The sequence below is a fragment of the Pelodiscus sinensis genome, chromosome 11 (assembly GCF_049634645.1).
Source record: "Pelodiscus sinensis isolate JC-2024 chromosome 11, ASM4963464v1, whole genome shotgun sequence".
Lineage (NCBI taxonomy): Eukaryota > Metazoa > Chordata > Testudines > Trionychidae > Pelodiscus > Pelodiscus sinensis.
Genome location: NC_134721.1, coordinates 43,063,133 through 43,084,546, shown reverse-complemented (window position 1 = coordinate 43,084,546; position 21,414 = coordinate 43,063,133). Strand labels below are relative to the sequence as shown.

At 49.1% G+C, this 21,414-nt stretch overlaps 1 protein-coding gene across 2 annotated transcripts in view; it reads right to left on the bottom strand.

The window, feature by feature from the left end:
• Positions 1–21,414, bottom strand: part of DOCK3 (dedicator of cytokinesis 3) — a 539,706-nt gene that overhangs the window by 254,657 nt on the left and 263,635 nt on the right. For both annotated transcript variants that reach the window (XM_075939450.1, XM_075939449.1), the window contains exons 8-9: positions 2,138–2,179; positions 841–995 (exon numbers count right to left, since the gene is read on the bottom strand). In XM_075939450.1, coding sequence (XP_075795565.1) covers positions 841–995; positions 2,138–2,179 — 197 coding nt within the window. The remainder of the gene's footprint in view (positions 1–840; positions 996–2,137; positions 2,180–21,414) is intronic.

Below are 21,414 nucleotides of genomic sequence, written 5' to 3'. Positions count from 1 at the left end.
ACTAACTAATCTAAGACAATAACTGACTAACACTAAGTAGGAAGGGGCTAACTGGGAAAGAATATAGAAATATAGAAATAACAATGCGATTTCTCCTCAGGAGAGGAGCGTGTTCCAAATCCGTCTGCGGCCGTGGACGGTTAGGAGGAACTGGCGGGTCGGACCGTGCGACGCAGAAAAGGCGCGAACGCCACGGGATGCTCTGCAAATGCGCGGTCCTCCGGAGGGGGCTACTGCTAGCAAGAACTTTCCGGTTTGCGGCGCCGGGACGAGCCCAACACCTGTAGTGGAGCACCCACGGGGACATCACTCGAAGAAGAACCAGGACTTAAATAGGGCTCAAAAAGGAACCAGATAAATTCATGGAGTTAGGTCAATCAATATTTATTAGCCAGAATGGGTTGGAATGGTATCCCTAGCCTCTGTTTGTCAGGGGCTGGAAATGGATGACAAGAGAGGGATCACTTGATGATTACCTGTTTCTGTTCACTCCCTCTGGGGAATCTGGCATTATAATTGTCAAAAGACAGGATACTAGGTGGACCTTTGGTCTATGGCTGTTCTTATGAATGATCTGGTAGTTTGTACTATGACTGCACATTCTATGCCTCTTATTAATCAATGCTCTGAATCACCCACTTTCATGAGAACTACATTTCTCACACAAAAGCACCATATTTTGATGTGTGTACCATAAAACTGCAAGTCACTAAATTAATCTATCAAAATTCCTCATGACAAGGATGAGAGGAAGTCACTTCAGACATTTTTCACCAAGCTCTGTCCCCTTTGAATTCACATTCTTCCACATGTGATAACAAGAGGTTGATATCATCCTACCTGATCTGCTTGCCCTCTCGAACATCATATAAAGAGAAGAAGACATCGGTGTCCTCCCCAATAGTGTTATAGGTGAAGCTCTTTAGACTAACAAAGAAGTGGTGAGGCACTGGCATACGGCAAGCTTCCCCATGACGTTGTCGAATTGTATCCACCTGCATTTTGAACATCAAAACCAAGTATTATTTTCTTCACAAACAAGGGACACATAACTCACGACAGAATCATGATTGAGACATTATTCTTCCCTTTCCATAGGGTAGAAGTTTAGTCTCATGAATAAAGTGCTACAGAGACATATGGCAGATTTTTTAAAAAGTTTTTCTAGTTTAAATGTATATAGTTAACTTTCACTGCAGTGGTTTTGGGAACAGAGATAAGTAGACGTATGGTGTTAGCAATCTGAAATCAACTTATCTAACCCTCAAACAGACTACATCAACTCTGTTTCTCTGCCAGTGCCCCAGATTCCAGGAAATATAATTCTTCTTGTTGACTCACATTGGTTTTAGAATTCTGAAGAAATGTTGCTGTTTCTTGCTGACTTTTTAATCACAGTTACAGCTCACTAAGCACCCTTGATATGAGACATGTGGACCTGGCTATGTTCTTGCAGAACATGAAGATTTGGGTCTAACGCTACGGCTACACTGTCGCTTTTTTGCAGAAGAGGATATGCAAATTGTGCTCACATTTGCATATCTTCTTCTGATTCTTTTTGCGGAAGAGGTTTTTGAGGAATAAGGGATCTTGCGAAAGAGGGTTTTTTTCCGACAAATGGCCCTGTCTACATGGGGCTTTTTATCGGCAAAACCTCTTCTACAAAAGAATCAGAAGAAGATTTGCATATCCTCTTCCGCAAAAAAGCATCAGTGTAGCTGTAGCCTCAGATAGCAAAGTCTCTGTTAGGAAACTAGGAACTGAGGAAGGACGCTGAGGAAATTCAACCTAAGATACATCGACTCCAGGTACACTATTCACATAGCTGGAGTTGCGTATCTTAGGTCCATTTTCTCCCCTAGTATACACCTGGCCCCACATAGGTAGGTGTTACTTGTAGCTGTCTTTACAGCAGAAGCTCTGGTAAGAGCAGCAACTTGAGCTGGGGAAAAGGAGGCTTAGACATAGGCTGGAGAGGGAATATGGGGAAGAATAAATGATGCTTTGAGATCTTTGCATGAAAGACTTTGAATACGTATCAGTCAGCGATTTTAATTATTTCTTTACATTCAGATAAATTATCACAGACTTCAAGGACAAAAAGATGATATATGCTAGCTTTCTGCAGCCATTTTACCTGTGTTGTGCTTTGCTGGACACTGTGCCTACTTGATAAATGCTGCGGAGCAAAAAAAAAAAACAATTAAATATCATTTGTTTATTATATAAGAAACATTTGCATTTACTTTATACAGCTCTGTATCATTATAATTAAAAAATAAATTGTCAACCTTAAAATCATCTGTACTCTCTTCTTTGTATTCCTGTGACCTTTATCATAAACATGATAGACATTTCTGAGATCACAGCAAACTGAATTTCAGTTGGTCCTAATTCAGAATGATTTTTTTTTATTTATGTTATTCATTAAGACATACACCAATACTATAATCTTTCTCTGATAACCCCTTTACACCTAATTGAATAATTTAAGGGTATTGTTTACTAAATTTTGCAAATAAAAGTCCCTCACCAATTTGATAGCATTTAAAATTGTCTTTGTATTTAATTTAAAATGGCCCTTTTCCCCCTTACATTAGGTAATGTAAGGTATCCAAATGCAGGAGTACCCTATTGTTATTAATCCCCATTTAGTATGTGTTATCCTAGGGACAGATGCAGTTGTTTAATCATCCACAGAAATGGAAGCACAGAAAGAAGGGAATTTTGTTTGACATTTTCCATGTTCAAATTTTGCACGTGACAATTTTGGACTGTGTGATATAAAATTAAATTCCAGGAAACATTTGAAGACTTCTTCACTAATCTCAAATAGTCAACACCTGTACAGAAACAGTTGCAGTAAAATAACATCTCTGAAATTGTAATTTGGGATGGTCCTGGTTTTTTTAAAGCCTTTCATGATAAAGGGTAACGCTATAATCAGAAAATGGATGGCAAGTCTCTACCTGAGCTTCTTTAATCTCCAGGCAAAAGATTTAAATATTAATCTAAATTGAGGTTTCAGAGCTTTGTTTTTAAATGTCTTGCTAATGAATGATTTTACCATGCCTTATTTTGTACATTCATTTAGACTTTAATATTTTTAAAATGAAATATCTTGTAAACGTGACCAACATAGATTAAGACCTTTTCCCCTTTCTTCTTAGCCTATCCTTTTCAGATATGTCTAAGACCTTTTTGTTTTAACAAACCCAAATACACTGCCTACTGATTTGTTGTAAACTTGGCAGCAGTTGCAATAACAGAAATATAATAAACTAAGAGTTTCAGCAACAGAATCACAGAAAAAATGACTAGAAAACAGAGGGGAGAAAGGCCATTTTATTCTTGGGAAAGATGTATGCAGAAGAACGAGCGCTACAAAAGACTGACATTAAACAATACATTTGGAGGTCACTGCATTTACATTTTCACAGGAGTGGGCTGAATATCCTTTTTGCATCTTTGACTGGCCAGGAGACTGGATTTCATTACAGTCCATGCTTGTAATGCTTCAGTGCTGCACTAATGCAATACACTCTACACTGGGTTTTACTCTGAGAGTCATAAAAAACAAATACAGATTTAATGTGTGTTTGCCCACTGCAGTGTGTGGCTTTAATCCATGGGCCAGTAGATGGAACTTTTGTTGTTAATTCCTGAAAAAATAGATGAACATTAAAATCCATGAAATAAGCCAAAGATACAATGGGATTATAAATAGAAGACTCAGATAACTCTGAAGAAGAAGACTGTTAACCCAGATGTCTATTGTATTGATGATCTGATAGGATACAGCAATGATCTAGAAAAAAGTGCAGATGAGTTAAGCAATTGCTGTATTCCTCAGGTGCACTAAGAGGCACAAGAGGTTAAACCCATAAAGGGATTTAGGCACCTTGATTTCTATTGGCATTTTAGGTATTTTTAAACCTGCCACCTGGCATGTATACAGCAATCTCAGTCCTGTGTCTGGTTGAGAGCTTGAAAGAAAAGGTTACTTACCTCGTAACTGTTGTTCTTCGACATCTGTTGCTCATGTCCATTCCCGTTAGGGTATGCGTGCGCTGAGTGCACGGATTCTGGAGCTTTTTCCCTTAGCAATATCCATCAGGCCAGCCAGGGATCCCTCTGGAGTGACACTGGTATACCGGTGCATATATCCCCCTGCTGGCCCTCCACCTCCTCAGTTCCTTCGTGCTAGATACTTCTGACGAGGGGACACGAGTGGGATGTGAAATGGACATGAGCAACAGTTACGAGGTAAGTAACCTTTTCTTCTTCTTTGAGTGCTTGCTCATGTCCATTCCAGTTAGGTGACTCCCGAGCAGTATCTCAGGAGGTGGGGTCAGAAACCTAATTTGCAACAGACTGCAACACAGCCCTGCCGACCGACGCGTTGTCACTAGCCTGCTGGGCAGTAGCGTAGTGGGCTGTAAATGTGTGAATGGAGACCACGTAGCTGCCCTACAAATCTCGGGAATGGGCACCTATGCTGCAAACGCCATTGACAAGGCCTGTGCCTTTGTGGAATGAGCCATGAAGGGGGGCACTTCCCGCCCCACCATCTCGTAACAAGTACAGATACAGGAAGTGATTCACGAGGACAAGCATTGGGCCACTACAGGAAGACCCCCTCATCCTCTCTGCTATGGAAATAAAGAGTTATGGTGATTTTCTAAATTCTCTTGTCCTAAGGCCCTCCTCACGTCTAAGGAGTGCAGGGACTGCTCCCTTGGTGTTGCATGCAGTTTGGGGAAGAAAACCGGGAGATAAATATCCTGAGACAGATGAAAATATGTCACAACTTTGGGTAGGAATGATGGGTGGGGCCAAAGCCTAACCCTATCCTTGAAGAATACTGTGTAAAAGGACTCAGAGATGAGGGCCCTGAGCTCTGACACTCTCCTGGCCGAAGTGATGGCCACTAAGAACACTACCTTCCACATGAGGTGTTTCCAGGAGCAGGTGGCCATGGGTTTGAACAGGGGGCTCATGAGCCTCGTAAGGACCAAGTTAAGATTCGACATGGTAAAGACTCTCTCACATACGGGTAAAACCTATTTATACCCTTGAGGAATTGCTTAACTAGTGCATTCACAAACACCGATCTACCCCATTCACCTGGGTGGAACTCTGCAATGGTGGCTAAGTGGACCCGAAGGGATGAGGTTGATAAACCTTGCTGTCAAAGGTAAAGGAGGTAGTCCAGAACGAGGGGAATGGGGCCCTCAGTGGGTCAACTCCTGCCCCATTTACCCATAGTGAGAAACACTTCCATTTGGCCTCATATGCCACCCTTGTGGAGGGTTTTCTACTCTCCCCACCAGAACTCTACTGACCTCATCCGAGCAGAGTTATTCCTGAACCGCTAACCACAAAGGTTCCAAGCCACCAGGTCGAGGGATGGCAGGTTCAGGTGGCACAATTTCTTCTCTCCCAGATCCTGAGTGATCAGATCCAGGATCAGCGGTAGTGCAAGGGGCACCACCAGATCCAGGAGCATGGGTACCAGTGTTGGCACGGCCATGCCAGGGCTACTAGGATGACCGATGCTGCATATTCCGTGACCATCAGGAGTACCTTGTGCAGCAGAGGGAAGGGCGGGTACGCGTAGAGGAGGTGCTTGGGCCATCGTACCAGCAGGGCATCCCCTAGTAACCTCCTCCCTTGCCCCAGATACAAGCAGTAGCTCAGGCACTTGGAATTTCCCTGGGAAGCGAACAGATCAAGAGAGGGGATAGCCCCACCTTTGGAAGACAACCTCCAAGACATCCTCCCTGGTGGACCATTCATGGGTCTTGAATGATCTGCTGAGCCTGTCAACACATTCCAATTCCCCGGGAAGTAGGACTTCTCCAGGTGAATCCCATGTGCAATACATAGATTCCACAGTAGGAGAGCATCCTTGCAGAGGGGAGAAGAGCGAGTGCCACCCTGTTTGTTGATATAATGCATGGCTGTAGTATTGTCCGTTAGTACCAACACTAATTTGCCCCCAAGGTGAGGCAAGAATGCTAGGCAGGCCAGCCTGACTGTCCTGATCTCTTTGACATTTATGTGTAGTGCGCCCTCGCTGAGGGACCACATACCTTGGGTTCTGAGGTTCAGTAGGTGGGCTCCCCATCCGGTATCTGACACGTCTGTCACCAGCTACACTGACGAGGTCCATGTGGCAAACGGGACTCAGTGACGCACAACCCGCTCCTGCAGCCACCAGTCTAAAGACCAGAGAATTTCCTCCAACACTGAGAGGAGAGCATCCAGAGGTGCTCGAGCTGGGTGGTGGGCCGAGGTCAGCCACACTTAAAGGTGCCACAAGTGCAGCCTGGCATGTTGTACCACAAAGGCCACCATGTGATCTAAGAATCTCATACAAATGCGGGCTGTCATAAAGGATGCAGCTCTGAGACCCTCTATTATCACTCTGATGGCCAGGAACCTGGCTTTGGGAAGGGATGTCCTTGCTACCGTAGAGTCCAGGTGCGCCCCAACTAAGTCTATTGTTTGGGTGGGGTTGAGTGTGGATTTCTCCTCCTTTATAAAGAGACCCAGCTTGTGAAAAAGCCCCTTGACAAAGTCTATGTGCCTTAGGACCTGATCTCTGGATGACCCTTTGATCAGCCAGTCATTGAGGTAGGGGAACACCTGGATCCTATGCTGCCTCAGGAAAGTGGCTACGGTGACCATACATTTGGTAAAGACCCTTGGAGCCATAGAGAGGTCGAATGGTAGGACCGTGAACTGGAAATGGCATCTGCCTACTAAGAACATGAGGAATTTCCTGTGGACTGGGATTATCGATATGTGAAAATACACGTCCTTCAAGTCAAGAGCGGCGTACCAGTCTCCTTTCTCTAGGGATGGGATGATGGAGGCGAGGGTGACCATTTTGAACCTTGCGTTCTTCAGGAATTAGTTTAGATTCCTTAGGTCCAGAATAGGACAAAGACCTCCTTTGGACTTGGGGATAAAGTAGTAACGGGAGTAAAAACCCCTCCCTTTGAAACCCATTGGAACGAGCTCGACTGCCCCTAATGTCAGGAGGGCAGATACATCCTGCTTCAGCAGTATCTCATGAGAGGAGCCCCTGAAGAGGGACGCAGCGGGAGGGTAGGTGGGTGGCTGGGTGGGACAGGAAGGGGACAGCATATCCTCTTTCCAACAGGCTAAGTACCCAACGATCTGAAGTAATCTTGGACCAGGCAAGGAAGAAAGGGCGAGGTTATAATGGAGGCTGTAACGCTGTCCTCGAGCATATTTTCAAAATGATGTTGACTGTTGGGTAGGGAGTTGATTTGATCCCCTTTCTGAGTCGGACCTAGACCCCCTATACCTACTCCTATTGTTATTGTACCTATGGCCCCTCCTTCTACCTCAGTTGGGCCTAAATAATTGTTGGAAGGCTCTCAGAGCAACTCTAGGGTTCAGAGGCCTTCGCTGAGGGGCCGGGGTATAGATTCCCAGTGATTTCAGTATTGCCCTGGAATCCTTCAAGCTATACAACCTTGAGTCAGTTTGCTTGGAAAATAACCCAGTGCCCCCAAAAGGCAGGTCTTGTAAAGTGTTTTGGACTTCAAGTAGGATCCCCAACACTTGAAGACAAGCACTGCGTTTCATGACCACCCCTGAAGCCATTGGGTGGGCCGCAGAGCCGGCTGCGTCTAATAAGACCTGAAGCGCCATATGCGAGACCATCCTTGAATTTGTCTATTGCAGACGACGTATTATATGCGTATCTGCTTAACATGACTTGTTGATTCGTGATAAGGAGCAAGAGGCCCCCCATCGCGTAGGTCTTTCTGCACAACAGGTCCAATTTCTTTGGTTCCCTGCTCTAGGGCATGGGCCTTGGGGGTCCTTGCCTCTCTTTCTGACCGCCACTTGAGCTACTAGTGAGCCTGGGGGTGGATGGGAGTATAAATGTTCATGACGTGACTGAGGGACAAAGTAGCACCACTCTACCCTCTAATGGGTGGGTGTAATGGAGGCAGGAGTGTGCCACAGTATATGGTCTTATTAAGTGGCAGTGCGACCTTGGCTGGAGTGTCTACTGTCAAGATGTCTACCATGGGGTCCAGGTCCTCAGTCACCTCCTCCGCCTATACCCCCAAGTTTGCTGCTGGCTGGCAGAGCAGGTCCTAGTGCACCTTGGCATCCATGGCTGGCATAGAAGGGATGGGTCGGCCAATGCTTTGTCTGGCGAACACAAGGAGGACTCTGTCAGCAGGGGGAGTGCGTGTTGCTACTCTGTGGGTTGGTGTGGTGGAGCCACGGGTTGTCTGGCAAACCCTACCCTTCCCATGCCCGGTCTGGTCACCTCCCTATAAGAGGAGCGTTTTGCCTCTGATATGGGTGCCCTGGTCAAAGGGATCACAGCTGGAGGGCTCCTGGACTTAGCCATCACAGAGGAGTGCCTGGACGGCTGCAGCCCATGGGCCTAATGGTATGCCCAGTGAGTCCAAAAGGGCCACTGCTGGTGAGGCTGCCATTGTGGTGGCCAAGATTGGTGGATAGTTGGGCTCCATTGGCGCAGACAGTATCTAGACCGAGACAAGTGCCATGACCTGGACCTATAGAACGTGATCCGGGAACGTGTTGAATCAGCGTCTGACTCCAAGGAGTAGTCTGAGGTCAACTAGAGTGGTGCCGATGATGGCATCGGGAAGTGACGAGATGACGTGTGTCTGGCCACTGCTGTCAGCTTCTCCCGTGAGTTGGTGCCGGTGGTACCGCAGAATAGGGTATCCCCATCATAGTTAGTGCTGTAGGAGGCAGTGTCAGTGCTGGCATGGTCCTCAAGTCCGATAGGTCAGGCAGTCCCGTGATTATTGGTACCATTGGTAGCTGTGGTACCGTAATTGGTACTGGTATCGGTCCTGGTGTTGGTACAGGCCCCGAGCCCAGGGCATGCCCCTGAAGTCTTGGTCGCACTGGCAGTATGCCTGACTCTGGTGCCAGAGGGTCGGGTCGGTGATCATCGTTGGCAATCACATCCGGCCCCAGGGATAAGTTGAGCTCCATAAGCTTGCATGCCACATCAAAGGCTTCCAGCATTGATGGCTGCTGAACCTCCTCAATATCTGCCTCCGGTGCAGAGCGCTCGGCACACACCATGCTCAACCGGCACCGCCGTGCTCTGGGAACCTCATGGTGAATGCTCTCAGCCAGGTGTCCATCTTTGTGGCGCACCTTAAAGCCATGTCTTGTTGGGGATCTCCCCCTATTTTGCCTCTTCCTTAAGTGTGCCTAGGATTGAGACCGGTGCCTCAATGATGAGGGCTTTGCCTGTGCCATGTGCTTCGGTGCTGCGGATGGTTCTCTAATGGAAGTCAGTGTACTGTGTACACTCAGTGACACTTCTGGTGCCGCCAGTTGAAACGCGAACTCCATTAAGAGGAGCTTCAGGCAGGAATCACACTCTTGCTTCATCCTCGGCTTGAAGCCCCTGCAGATTTGGCAGCTGTTGGTGCAGTAGCCCTCTCCCAGGCACTTTAGGAAGGAGTCCTATGAATCACTGCAGGGCATAGTCTTGGTTTTAAACACATGGTTTTAAACAGTGTGGCCCAGGCATCCTCTCCCCCGGAAGGGCGATAAGAAGAATAAACCTAACAACTATCTAATTTCAAACACTAAATTATGAACTGTAAAGCACTAAGGGATAGACTAACTAGATAGTCAAGCACTCCAGCTACTTTCATGAAGGAGCTGAGGGGGTGGAAGACCAGCAGGGGTATATATGCGAGGATCGCTGGCTGGCCTGAAGGATACTGCTAAGGGAAAAAGCTCTGGCATCGGTGCACGAAGAACGAGGCATTCTCTCTCCTACCCCACTTGTTGGGTCGAATATGGTAGTCATTCTCAGATGTTGACCTAATAGATTAGGTCCTAAGCAAAACCCTTTTAGAAGAGAAGATGGTAGTGGTAATACAGCCTCTAATTACTAATCTCTGGCTCAATGATTAGAGCACACTCCATGGACATTCAGTGGGAGTTTAGGTCGAACTTAGCTGCATTAGGTCGATTTTCTAAATGAGCCCACACTATCAAGCCCATTCTGTCGACTTTAAGTCAATTTCTGTATTCCTACTTTCACAAGGAGTAACTGCTAAATTCGATCTTGCATGATCAACTTTCCAGCAGTGCAGATGCAGTGCTGTAAAAGTTGCTGTTCTTGGTCTCTGGAGTGTGTCCTACAGTGCCCCGCATTGACCACTCTGGCCACAACTTCGAACTCTATTGCTCTACAGATGATCAGGAAAAGCCCCAGAAACATTTGATTTTAATTTCCTGTGTGGCCAGCATGGTGAGCAGATAGCACACCATGAGATCCATGAGTTTCCAGGATCACAGATGAGCACCAGGATGGAGCCAGCAGGAGAGGCTGGACTTCACTGCTATGTGTGGAGAGGAATCTGTTCTCACAGAACTACAAACCAACAAAAGAAACACAGATATATATATGAAGATTGCAAAGGGCATGGAAGAGAAAGGATATGCTAGGGGACACCAAGCAGTATCAAGTGAAAATAAAGGAGCTGAGGTCATCATTCCAAAAGACAAAAGAAGCAGACAGTCTGGAGCACTGCTGCAAACATGCTGCTTCTATGAGCAGCTGCATGTAGTCTTTTTTGGGGGGGAGGGGGGGAGCGACCAGCTTCCCTAGCCAGTGCATGGATTCCTCTCAAAGCATTCAGACAGCCTTGAGCAGTAGTGTAGAGGACAGCACAGTGCTGGTGGTGGAGGAGAATGATCAGCAGACAAGTGGGGCAACCAAAGTCATAAAGAGCCAAGAAAAAACGGTTGCTTACCTTGTAACTGTTGTTCTTCAAGATGTGTGCTTATGTCCATTCCATTTAGGTGTGTGCGTGCCCCGTGCACAAGGTCCGGAAGCTTTTTCCCCTTAGCAGCACCTGTTGGGCCAGCCAGGGAGCCCCCTGGAGTGGCAAACAGTATAGTCACGCATATAACCCCCTGCTGGCCCTTCCCCCCTTCTGTTCCTTCTTACATAATACTTCCGACAAAGGGGAGGTGGATGGGTTTGGAATGGACATAAGCAACACAACTCAAAGAACAACAGTTACAATATAAGCAACTGTTTTTTCTTCTTCGAGTGCTTGCTTATGTCCATTCTATTTAGGTTATTCCAAGCTAACCCCCCCTGGAGGCGGGGTCGGAAACCTGAGAAGAAACTGAGTGCAGCACCACCCTGCCAACTGCTGCATCCTGCCTAGCCTGTGTGGTGGCATAGTGCTTGGTGAGCGTGTGAATCGAGGACCAAGCAGCCGCCCTGCAGATGTCCACAACTGGTACCTGTGCTACAAAGGCCGTCGAAGTGGCCTGAGCTCATGTAGAATGTGCCTTAAGTGGCAGGGCTGTACTGCTCCTGACCTTATAACAGGTTCTGATACATGACGTAATCCAAGATGAGAGGCACTGTGCCCACCTTGAGGGCGGGGGGCTGGACTCGATGACCTCTCGAGGTCCCTTCCAGTCCTATGATTCTATGATTTTATGACACTGGATTGCCCTTCATCCTGTCCGACACTGAGACAGAGCTGGGTGGACTTACGAAACTGTTTTGTCCTATCTATATAAAATACTAAAGTTCTTTTGATATCTAAAGTGTGGAGTGCTCTCTCTATCTCGTTTGCGTGCAGTTTTGGGTAAAATACCAGTAGAAATATTTCCTGTGATATATGGAACATGGAAACCACCTAAGGGAGGAAGACCGAGTGAGTCCTCAGTGTCACCTTATCCCTGGACATCACCAAGTACGGTGGTTCCAAGGATAGAGCTCTCAGCTCGGACACTCTCCTTGCCAAGGTAATGGCGACTAGAAATACCACCTTCCACAACAGGTGAGATAGGGAACACGTGGCCAGGGGTTCAAATGGGGGTCTAGTGAGCCCCCGGAGAACCAAGTTCAAGTCCCATTGAGGGATGGGTTGCTTAACCTGGGTGTACAGCCTGTCCACACCCTTTAGGAATCACTTCACCATGTCATGGGTGAAAACTGACCTGCCCCCTTGCCCCTCATGGAAAGCTGCAATGGCTGCCAGGTGCACCCTAAGCGATGAGGTAGACAACCTCCGTTGCCTGAGCTCAAGTAGGTAGTCCAGGATTAATGGGATAGAGGCTCGGATAGGGTCCCCCCCTTTACCAGAGACCCATATTGAAAAGTTTTTCCATTTGGCACGTCACTCTGGTTGAGGGCTTTCTGCTCTCCACAAGCACTCGTTTCACCGAGTCTGAGCAAAGGAGTTCCCTGCCCCCCAGCCACTGATTCTCCAGGCTGTCAGGTGGAGGGCTCGCAGATTTGAGTGGCAGAGCCAACCCTGATCACGCCTCTGTGTCAACAGATCCAGAGATATTGGGAAGGGAATGGGATCCTCCACTCACAAGGACACTAGGGTCGTGTACCAGTGTTGACGGGGCCATGCTGGGGCTATCAGTATTAGTGATGCCCTGAACCTCATGACCCTCATGAGCACTTCATGCACTATGGGAAAGGCAAACAGAAGGCCCACTGGCCACCTACCTACCAGGGCATCCCCCACTCAACCCTTGCCCAGACCCCTGTACAAACAGAATTTGGGGCATTTCCTGTTGGTTTGAGAAGCGAACAGGTCCAGTTGGGGACTTCCCCACTTCTGGAAAAGGGAATGAGCTACCTCTCCCTTGAGGGACCACTCATGTGATGAGAAGGCCCTGCTGAGGTAATCTGCCAGAGTATTGGAAGGCCCCGGAAGGTAGGCCACTTGCAAGTGTACCCCTTGCACGATGCACATATCCTATAGGGCTACAGCCTCCTGGCACAAGGGAGAGGAAAGAACCCCCCCCACTGACAGTTGATGTAATACATTGCCATCGTATTGTCTGTCAATATGGAAACACATTTGCCTTTCAAGTGGAGCATGAAGGTCTTGCAAGCCAGACCTACTTCCCACAATTCCCTGACATTTAAGTGGAGCTCTCTCCACCGCCAACCACATACCCTGTGTCATCAGATTTCCCAGGTGGGCTCCCCATCCGGCGTTGGAGGCATCTGTCACCAACTGGATCGATGGAGGAATATATCTGGGTGAATGGGACCCTGCCTCTCACTGTCCTCTCCAAGCCACCAGTTCAGGGTTGACAGGACCTGCCACAGGACTGTGACTACCATATCTACATGGTCGTGGGCTGCTCTGTACACCGAGGCCAGCCAGTTCTGGAAGGGCCAAAGGCATAACCTGGCATGTTGCACTACGAAGGTGCACACCACCATATGACCCAATAGCTTCAGGCAGTTTCTCGCCATTGTCATTGAAATGGTCTGGAGCTGCTGTATAATACCCTGTAGGGCAAGAAATCTGTCCCAAGGTAGGGAGGCGCGACCCAAGATGGCATCCAGACTTGTCCCCACAAACTCTATCACCTGGGTGGGAGTTAGAGTAGACGTCTCCTTGTTCAGGAGCAGGCCCAAATTGGCAAAGGTGTCCCTGGCCAGACTGATGTGGGAGAGCACCTGTTCTCTGGATAGACATGCAGGCCCTTCCTTCTGAGGAAGGTAGCCTTGGTAAATACCCTGAGGGCTGTGGATAGGTCGAACCATAGAACTGCAAACTGTAAGTGTTCCTTGCCCACCTTGAAATGCAGGAATTTCCTGTGGCGTGGGACAATCGATATGTGGAAGTAAGCGTGCTTGAGATCGAGGGAGGCATACCAGTCTCCGAGATCAAGGGAGGGGATGATGGCGGCTAGCATGACTATCCTGAAACTTGACTTCCTTATGTGGGCAGAGAGCCCCCGGAGGTCGAGGATAGGACGAAGGCCCCCTTTTGACTTTGGGATTAGAAAATAACAGGAGTAGAAACACCTGCCCCTGAACAGTAATGGGACCTCTTCTATCGCTCCCAGGCTTAGGAGCAAGGAGACCTCCTGCCTGAGCAGAATCTCATTAGAGGGCTCCCTGAAAGGGACTAGGAAGGTGGGTGGAAAAGCGGGGAGGCAAGGAAGGGGATAGAATATCCCCTTTTCACCATGTCCAGGACCCAACGTCCGACGTGATGGAGTGCCAAGCACGGTAGAAAGGGGACAGTCTGAAACAGAAAGGCCGATCTGACTCTGGCACTGGTATTCCATCCCCGGGTGTACCTTCAAAAGCCCATTCTCGGGCCTTGGGGTCTATTAGAGGGTCCCTGGGCCTGGTCTATATTAGGCCTCGGTCCCCTTCTAGATCCACTGTTGTTATTGGACCTATTCCTCCTTCTACTATCATACCTGGGCCCTTGTTGCTGACCTCTCTGAGGTCTCTGAAATGGGGTACGGTGCTGTGGGATTGGTGTGTGTATTCCTAGGGATTTCAAAGTCGCCCTAGAGTCCTTTAGGCTGTGAAGCCTGCTCTTGGTCTGCTCTGAAAAGAGCCTCAAACCTTCAAAGGGCAAGTCCTGGAGTGTCATTTGCACCTCCTGTGGGATGCCCGAGACTTGCAGCCATGAGCATCTATGCATGACAATCCCTGTTGCCATCGACCACGCTGCAGAGTCTGCAGCATCAAGGGCTGTTCTAGACACTATTTTGCCCTCTTCATTGAGTGCTGCAAACTCCTGCTGGGAACTTTGCGGGAGCTGGGCCTTCAACTTCTCCATTGCCACCCAGGAGTTGTAAGCTTATCTGCTGAGCAATGCTTGTTGATTCACAATTCTCAACTGCAGACCCGCCCTGGCATATGCTTTCCTCCCCAGAAAGTCCAGCTTCTTAGGCTCCTTGCTCTTTAGGGTGCATCCCGGTGGTCCTTCCCTTTTCCTCTGGCAGGCAGCCTGAATCACTGCCGAGCCCAGGGGCAGGTGAGCAAACAGATGCTCGTGCCCCGTTTGGGGTAAAAAATACCGACTTTTGACCCCCTTCTGAGTAGGGGGTATTGAGGCTAGTGTCTACACAAGTTTTTTGTGATCTTTGCCACCATCTTATTAAGAGGAAAAACAATTTTAGTTGGGGAATCAGCCGTGAGGATGTCCACCATTGGGTCTGCCTCCTCTTTGACCTCCTTGGCCTGGACCCAGAGGTTTTGAGCCAATCACTTGAGCAGCTCCTGATGTGTCCACATGTCCATTGTCGGCATGCCCAGGGAGGGATCAGCTAGATCCTTGTCCGTTGGAGAAGACGATAATTCCCTCTGCTCTGGGGGACTCTCAGCCTCCACTCTAGGTTCGGGCCGGGTATCATGGCCTCCTGATGACCTCACTGAAGGTGGTTGAGGAGGTGGGTGGGTGGGGGTCCCCACCAATCTTGAGGGACTAGGCCTGGACTCTGACCCTTGCCCCCAGTAAGTGGGGTCACCGAAGGAGCTGTTCTGTGGGTTGAGTATGCAGCCGTTACAACCGAGCCCAGTCTGGAGGGGTCTGGACCTTGGGCTTGGTGGTAGACCCAAGGGGTCCAAAAGGGCCACTGAGGCGGTGGTTGCCATGGTGGGGGCCATGTTTGTACCATAGTCTGGTTTTGGTCTCTCTGTCATTGCCGTGAGTAGGACCTATGCCCAGATCAGGAATGGTGCTGCTGCCCTGAAGCTCATGAGGACCGTGACCCTCTGGAGTCAATGGTATGGCGGGAGGATGCCCTGGACCCCAGGGATTCTCCATCTGACTCTGAGGAGAGCTCCGATGCAGACTAGGGCAGTGCCATGGACAAGATCTGCTCTACCCCTCGTCCATTGCCGACTGTTTACCCCTGAGCAGCGGCGGTGCCGGTGGCAGCATGTCTGGTGCTCCCAGCACAGGGGGATACGGTGCCGCTAGCAGCTCCGGTACCGGGAGCGTCGGCCGCACCGCCTCCTGCACCGGTTGTAACGGTGCCAACTGAGCCGATACCAGGGGATCGGTGCATCAGTGCCATCTGGGGAGCTGGTGCCTGAGCTGAAGAAGGGACCGACCTGGCCCCAAGGGTCTCTCTGCTCTCACACTCTACGGTACCCCGTGGTGCCAGAGTTGGCAAGGCTGTTAGTTCTATCAACTCCCGGGCCACATTAAAGATGTCTGGGGTGGATGGCCGTGTGACCAACTCCACAGGCAGGTCTTGGGCCTCAGGGCTGCTGGCCTGTGACGGGCTTCCCCACATGCGTGATGAAGGGGAAGCCCCACGGCGCTCCATCTGGTCATGCCTAGTGGGCAATCTGCCTCTTCATGACTTTTTCGAAGTCTCCAGCACTAGGGACTGAGTCTGGTGCCTCAGTGCCGACCAGTACCACTGATTGTCTGGAACCGTGGTTGGCCTCTCTCGTTGACCCTGGAGTGCTCCTAACTGACGGCTGTGACTCCAGTGCTGCAGGATGAAGCGCTGACTCCATTAAGATGAGTTTAAATCTGGAGTCTCTTTCTCAGTTCACAGCTTAAACAACTTACAGATTCTGCACAAATCTGTCAGATGGCCTTACCCCAGGAACTTGAGACAATCTTTATGATGGTCCCCGCACGGCATCAGTTTAGAGCTCCGGTGGCAGGGCTTGAAGCCATCGGGCCCTGGCATGCCCCTCCACCATCTGAGGGGAGCAGGAGCAGAACAAGCTAACTCTGGTGTTTACTTAGAACAAACACCTAACAATTAACTGTGAACTAGTCTATTTACACACTAAAGGGAAACTAGAGATAAGCTAAGGGAGCACTTGAGATGGCAAGCAGAGCATTCCAGCAACTATAAGGAGTGGAAAGAAGGAACTGAAGGGGGGAGGGCAGCAGGGAGTTATATGCGTGGCTATATGGGCGCCACTCCAGGGGGCTTCCTGGCTGGCCCAATGGGTGCTGCTAAGGGTAAAAAGCTTCCGGAACTTGTGCACGGGGCACACACACACCTAAACAGAATGGAAATAAGCAAGCACTCGAAGAAGAACTTTTTATAACCTTGGAGACAATCCCTTCCTCCCAGGATGTCTCACAGTTGGGCACTGATGTTGGGGAGGGTACTTCTGGTGCATTCACATTATTTTCTAAAAGTGGGTTAAGGCAATCGGAAGTGATCTGTGGCGTTCACTGTGCCTACACAGCAAAGAGTTCCTGGAACAACTTGTTAATGTATCTGGAGACGGATCAGGAATACTCCCTGCAGATCTCCATAAAGCTCTGCAGTGGGTTGGAGTGACCCCCCACTGACCCTGAAGGAGAGGTGCCCCTCCCAGAGCCTTGGTGGGCTACACCTGGCCCTAATAAGCCACCTGGCCGGAAACCAAGAGGCAGGGCCAGACAGGTAAAAAGCCTGCCAGCCAGGCCAGTGAGGCCCCGACCACCGAAGAGGCCGGAGGACTCTCATATCCCTTGAGGAAGGGAGCTAAGCCAGGGGCCGTGGAAAGCTGGCGTGGACCACTGGGCCCCCTGCTTGCTGCACAGCGGCCCGGAGGAACAGCAGAGGCCAGAGGACTCCCCTGCATGCTGTGGAGCAGAGCCAATGCCTGGGGAGGCGGTGAGCAGGCGTGGACCACCTGGGGCCCTGCTGCAGAGCGACCTGGAGGAACCACTGACTCCCCCGGACGTCCCAAGCACCTGGCAAGCCACTGAGGAGTGGCCCATGGACCTAGATCCCCCTGACTCTGCGGGAGACCTACGTGACTGTCAGGTATGCGCTAAGGGGGAAGTGTAGCCAGATAGGAAACCCCCCGTAACATCCATCTTTCCTTGCCTGGAGCATGCAGGGCACACAGAGCAGTAAGATCCTTGACAGAAGACCCAGATATGCTGGCTGCTGTGACCCTGGACAACTGTAAGCAGAGATAAGAGGGTGGTCGAACTAATTGCTGACCAAGAGGCTGCCAAGGAGTGCCCTTGACTGAAACTTATATTGATACGAACACACACTGTCCGGGGGGAGAAATCTCCTGCCCAGTAAAAGAATGTGCAGTACTCACAATTTAGTTCTCTCTCTTGCAAGTGTAAACTAAGTTGAAACTCGCTTGTAAGAACTGGCGTCACAAAGACGGACCAATACTATTTGGCATCTTAGATAAGAAAGAGGATACAGGCTCCTATGGGTATAAAGATGTGTCCAGCAGCACACTTACTTTGAGCATCAATCTACCATCTATCTGCTGGTCGGGTTAGGTGATTGGCCTCCCGAGGTTCCACGGGGACGCCCACCTCATATTCGTCTTTCCTAGGAATTGAGGGACCGGCCCTGGCCTGTTACGCTGGAGTCGAGAGGCACAGAAGGGGGCTGGGCCTTGATAAACGGTTGGGCCTTTACAAACTGTTTCCCTTCGGCCCTGCCCTGAACTCAGGCTGGGCCTTCCTCACCATAAACTTAGCAGCCTGTCTTGAACTAAGGCTGGGCCTCTGACTATTATTTGTTGGCCTGTCCAAACCCAGGCCGCCTCTGTTATTGGGAGCATTGTCACCCCGCCCTGAGGTAAGAGCGGGGGATCCCGGACTAGTTATTTGTTGTGTTAATTCCTCCCAGAGACTGATCCGGCGGTAGTGGGTTGGAGTGGCCACCCACTGACCCCGAAGTGGGGTGTCCCTCCCAGAGCTGACCAGCTTACAAGCTCTCATAGAAGAACCCTTTAATACTTCTTACAAGTTTTTTGGGGATGCCTGCCTTATTCCGTTCTCCATGAAAGGACAACTTTCCATGCCAAGCCAGCAATAAGTGATCTGGTGTCATTGTAGCACAAAGCATTTCAGCACAACGTTCAGATTTTTGGACACATTGAGTCAGCATCTGCTCCCTATCACTCTGGTATCTTCCATGACAACCTGGATGAAGCAGGGGAAACTGTTAGCTGATGCCTCTGCAGTAAACCTCTGTTTTCTCATCCCCAATGACACATGGCTTGAGCCTCTGCACTGCCCTGCTGCCCCACCTGGACCCTCTTCTCTCCACCTTCCCATTTACCTGCTCTTGAAGGCAGGGAAAGTTACTCTCAAAGGCAAATGGGGGACACAGACACCATGTGAGCCCCTGCCCTGCAGATATGCTCAGATCCCCTACCCCATCCCTATCACCCAGGAAGGGAAAGTTGCACTCTCCCAGCAAATGCAAGGGGGGGGGGAGGGGAGTGCTGGACACATGGGTACCACGTGAGCCCATGCCCTCCTCTGCTGCTATTGTGGGATCTCCTTCCCCAGCCCTCTCTCCCACTCCTGCGGGAAGGGAAAGTTGCACTCAGGGGGTGCCAGGAACATGGGTGCTGTGTGAACCTCTGCCCTGCTCTGCTGCCATGCCCGGACACCTTGCCCCCTCCTGCTTGCAGGATTGTGCCCCGGTTTATCCCTTACCATGCTTGCCACTGAACCAAGTCCAGCTGCTCCTCTATGAACTCTGAGGTGTGCCTGTTGCAAAGTTGCCACCTAAAAGCACAACTATGGCCTTGTATATAACACATCCCTATTGTCTTTAGGCAGATCTTCATTTTATTCTAATAGATTAGGTTTTACACTCTATAATGTATCTCTTGTAAAGTCTGACCTTCACTTTTCATTACATCGGGAACAGCAGTCAGCTTGCTGTGCACTCGCCCAGCCCCATCAGCTGTCTGCCCAGCACAAATCCTCAGACAAAAACAGATTCAGGAAGAGATGTTCGAGGAGCAAATGCAACCCGCCAACTTGGACAGGGAGTGCATAAGTGACTGCAGGAATATGCTGCAGGAGGAGATATGTATGTAGCATGAGGAAAGAAGAGCATGCAGGGAATGGGAAGTGATGTGTTATGAAGCAAAAGGATGTCCTTGTAATTATGATCACCCCCCACACACATACAAAGCTCCTGCCCTGAACTCCTTTTCTATCCCTCCTGTGTTCCATCAATAAACACACTTGATTTCTGAACAACAGTCTGTTTACTGCTTGTATTGAAGGGGTGCAGGTTACAGGCAAACACATTGAATGCAGGGGCACCTCGTTGAGAGAAACATGCATCACTCTGAAAAATGGCCATTCATAAAACTATCATTCAAAGCTTCTCTGTTTTGCACTGTCCCTCACTGTGCTCTTCTTATTGCCCTGGTGTCTGGCTATTCTCTGGCTTGTTGCTGTGCCTCAGCATTCCACCCTGACAGATGCATTTTCCCTTTGCTCTCAATATTATGGAGTACACAGCAGGCTGCCACCACAATGGGAATGTTACGTTCACTGAGGTCTAACCCAGTTAGAAGACCGCCCAACCTTCCCTTTAAACGTCCAAAAGCACGTCCTACCACCATTCTGCACTTGCTTAGCCTGTAGTTAACTGCTGCTTACAGTGGTCAAGCTGCCCGATTATGGCCTCATGAGAGAGTGGAGCAAGGGGTAGGCTGGAACACCAAGGATCATTATTGGAATTTCATAGAATCATAGACTCCGATGGTTGGAAAAGAGCTCAGGAGGTCATTGAGAACAACTCCCTGTCCACAGCAGGACCAACCCCAACAAAATCATCCCAGCCAGGGCTTTGTCAAGCTGAGACTGAAAATCTCTAGGGATGAAGATTCCACCACCTCCCTAGGGTAAATCATTCAAGTGCTTCACTATCTTCCTAGTCAAATAGTTTTTTCTAATATCCAACCTAGACCTCCTCCACTGAAACGTGAGACCATTGATCCTTGTTTTGCCATCCGCCACCACTGAGAACAGCCTCTCTCCATCCTCTTTGGAACCTCCATTCAGGAAGTTAAAGAATGCTATCAAATCGCCCCTCATTCTTTTATTCTATAGACTAAACAAACCCAAATACCTCAGCTTCTCCTCATAAGTCATGTGCTTCAGCCCCCTAATCATTTTTATTGCCCTCTGTTGGACTTTCTCCAATGCCTCCACATCTTTTCTGTAAAAGACGCAATATTCCAGATGTGGCCTCACCAGTGCCGAATAAAGGGGAATAATCACTTCTCTAGATCTGCTGGAAATGTCCCTACTAATGCACCCCAATGTGCCATTAGCCTTCTTGGCTACAAGGGCACACTGTTGGCTCCTATCCAGCTTCCATCCACTGTAATCCCCAGGCCCTTTTCTGCCAAACAGAAACTTAGCCAGTTGATTCCCAGCCTGTAACAATGCTTGGGATTCTTCTGTCCCAAGTGCAGGACTCTGTACTTATCCCTGTTGCACCTCATCAGATTTCTTTTAGCCCAGTCCTCTAACTTGTCTAGGTCACTCTGGCCTTCTTCTCTTTTTAAAAAATGGGCACTATATTTGCCTTTTTCCAATCATCTGGGACCTCCCCCAATTGTCATGAGTTTTGAAAGATAATGGCCAATGGCTCTGTAATCAACCAATTGGTGGTCAGCCAACTCCTTCAGCACCCTGGGATGCATTAGATCCAGCCCCATAGATTTGTGTATGTCCAACTTTTCTAAATAGTTCTTAACCCGTTCTTTTCTATATCGAGGGCTGCCCATCTCCTTCCCATACTCTGTTGCCTAGTACAATAGTCTGGGAGCTGACCTTGTCTGTGAAGACAGAGGCAAAA